Below are 3408 nucleotides of genomic sequence, written 5' to 3' on the forward strand. Positions count from 1 at the left end.
GTTCTTAGGTCAGTTTCATAGCAGATATGGTGAGGCGGCTGATTTGTAGAAATCCTTCTGGAATTCATGGAAAAAGTCATAGTACAGTAGGTAGTCCATGTGCAGCATTAGTTCAAATTCTCCCATAAGAATTTCAGGGATAATCCAGAAGTCCTCAGTCTTGTGACTTGAACTTCCCCTGACAAAGTTTAAGCAGATCTGAGATAGCAAGGATCAGGCCTCAAAATCTCTTTATAACTGAAGTTCAGCTGATTAGCCTCTTGTCTGCAAATAATCACTACAGGCATTCCTTGAACAAAGAATGGGTAATGTCCATGGTTGCTCTGAAGTAAATCTCTATTTCCTAGGCATACACCAATAACTAGATGCATTGATTAGCAAGGCAATTAACCATTCAAACATTTCCTTGGTAATTTACTACAAACCTCAAAAAGAAATAAAGACAATGATATTACTACACTACAAGTTTCATCTAAATGTTAATATCTCCTTTTCAGCTATGAATCAATGGAATATAGTAATGAAACATTAAAGACAGGAACTGAAATTTAGCATCTGCAAGCTAATTAAATCACATCGTTGAACTTCTAATAAGATATAGGTAAACCCAGATGAATACGAATAGTATCTACTTCTGATTCTCTAACATTACAGGGATACATTTCAAGATCTCTAGTCTATTTACCATGGCTTTGCTAAATATCTACAAGGAATGTCCCTGTTTACCAATTCAATACTTTCCTAATATGTCCATAAAGGTTGCTTTTAGTTCAACCAGCCTGCTGGTTGCTTAATCCTTTTTGGCTCAGTGTGACAGAACCAACTCAGTGCTCCCATTGGAGCCTGTTAGTTGAATAGTTTTGAAAGATCTTCATGATCCGTTTACGAAGCTCCTTAGTTTTTATGCTGTACACAATGGGATTGAGCACTGGGGGGAGGAGGAGGTGGAGATACGACAGAAGAATTTGACTCTGAGGAAGAGCCTTGTTCTCGAACCTGTGAATCATAGACAAACTGATCAGCGGGGTGTAGAAAAGCAGGGTGGCACAGATGTGGGAGAAACAGGTGTTCAGAGCCTTGAGACGTTCTTGCCAGGATGTGATACTCTGCACAGTCTTAAAGATCATGATGTAAGACAAAACTATGAGCACTGAGTCTAATCCCATAGAAGAAAGGACAACAAACAAACCATAGAAGCTGCTGGGTGTAGTATCTCCACAGGCCATCTTCATAACATCTGGATGTAAACAATATGAATAAGAGAGAGGTTGAATCTTGCTGTATGGCAACCTCTTGAGAAGAATGACAGCAGGGATATGCAGACCACTACCTCTGATTATTATCACCAGCCCTATGTTTCCTATCCTACCACTGGTTAAAGTCGAAGCATATCTCAGCGGGTAGCGTATTGCAACAAAGCGGTCAAATGCCATGGCTAATAGTACAGAGGATTCCATAATGGAAAAAGTGTGAATAAAGAAAAGTTGGGTCAGACAGACATCAATGCCAATTTCTCTGGTGTTAAATATGAAGACACTGAGCATTGTTGGCAAGGTGGAAACAGATAAGCCAAGGTCGGTGACAGATAACATAGAAAGGAACAAGTACATGGGCTGATGGAGATTCTGCTGTGTCTTGATCACAAACAGAATCAGACCGTTTCCTAAAATTGCAATGAGGTACATGGAACAGAAAGGGATGGAGATCCAAGGGCCACCAGCTTCCAGCCCTGGGATGCCTGCCAGGAGGAACATTGCAGGACTGATGTTGGTTTTGTTGCAGGTTGGCATGATGTGCAGGGGTAGGGGGTGGTTCTGGTCAGTTTACCATACCACATTCCCTACAATTAAAAAGAACATTATTAAAAATATGTGAGACCATGACAGAAAATATGGCTCTTCCTGCCACCGCTCTACAGACAGTTTGGAGTCAGTACCTTGATTAAAAACCCTTGTGGTACTCACAGATCCCCCGATCAGTTATAAAACTCCATTACTAATAATATCCTGTGCTTGCATAGAGCTTTGCATTCATAAATCTCAAAGTTCTTTACAAAAGATCCCAAGTGTCCATGGGTCTGATTCAAAGCCCGTTGACACTCATGGGAAGGGTGACATAGATCCTCATTTAACTGAGGGGGAAACTAAAGCATTGAACAGGTAAGCAACTTGTGCAAGGCCATGCAGGAAATCAGTGACAGAACTCAGGTCTCCAGGTTCTCAGCTGAATGCCCCTTCACTAGATGGAACTTAGAATATGAAGAGTTGTATGAACTCAAATTGTTAAATGGAACATAAGAAAAGCAGAAGTATCTGAAGAAGTGAGGTTCTTACCCACGAAAGCTTATGCTCCCAATACTTCTGTTAGTCTCAAAGGTGCCACAGGACCCTCTGTTGCTTTTTAAAGAAAAGCAGAGTTGACCTGAACCAAAACACTGGATCAGAATACCCCTGCACTCTGGAACAAGGTTTCAGTCTGAATCTGGATCTCAACTCTTGAGCTTGTATCCATCTTAAAAAAGTAAATGGTTTAGCTATTTTAAAATCTTCTGAGAGGAAAACAATGATGTGGATTGTGAATGGTGCATGGGCTGAGAAGCATTTGTACAAACTACTCAGTTATGACTGAGAGTGACCCAAGGGAGGCTGTGGCAGAACAGGGAACAAAACCCAGCTCTGCTGTGTTTTAGCTATAAACACCAGCCTTCAGCTTCTGTTGTACATGATGTTATTGTTGGAGGGAGAGGGAGCCACTGAAAACTGTGAATGTCGGCAATGTGCTGTCTTCATTCAAGATGCCTCCTTTGCTCACTCTTGGTGAAATCCACCCCTGTGGAGAGAGTCAACACATGGCCCATGCACCACTTACATTCCTCAACCTGGAATTTTGCCATGTGCACCAGTTTACTGTGCAAAAACCCCTATCCTCAGGTGTGTGCATACTCCTAGGGTCATCAACTGGCCAAACTGGCCCTTACTCATGCAAAACCCTCATTGAGATTAAGTTCTGTTGGAACAAAGATAAAGAGCTTGATTATCCCACTTAGGGTATCCCAGCAGACACTCCGGGAGGTGTTATATGCCAAGCAAGCACCATGCCTCTGGAAGCTGTAGGAAGCACAGGGAGTGTATGTTTCTCTTTCAGAGGTTACAGCACAGTCTCCCATCAGCTACAAACTATGATCAGATTATTCAGTATTTGCCAATCCGTGGTTACTTGCACCCCTTCCTGTTAAGTGTCTGGTGCTAGTCACTGTCAGTCAGGTTATGAGTTTAGCTAGACCACTGTTGGATGTGGTATTGCCATTCCTAGGTTCCTTGTCACCATACACAGCTGCACGCAAGCCAATGGCACTCACGGAAAAGTGCCACACGGAGTTAAAAACACAAGCTCACTTTCACTGGGATT

The 3408-nt window shown here is 42.2% G+C and overlaps 1 protein-coding gene across 1 annotated transcript; it reads right to left on the reverse strand.

Annotated features, from left to right (window-relative positions):
* Nucleotides 1–824: 824 nt before the first annotated feature.
* On the reverse strand, nt 825–1754 carry LOC117884046 (olfactory receptor 51G2-like). Its single transcript, XM_034784146.1, has one exon. The coding sequence runs from the start codon at nt 1752–1754 to the stop codon at nt 825–827; it is 930 nt and encodes a 309-aa protein (XP_034640037.1).
* Between the last annotated feature and the right edge of the window lie 1654 nt (nt 1755–3408).

Source organism: Trachemys scripta, chromosome 1 (assembly GCF_013100865.1).
Source record: "Trachemys scripta elegans isolate TJP31775 chromosome 1, CAS_Tse_1.0, whole genome shotgun sequence".
NCBI classification, from domain to species: Eukaryota; Metazoa; Chordata; order Testudines; family Emydidae; genus Trachemys; species Trachemys scripta.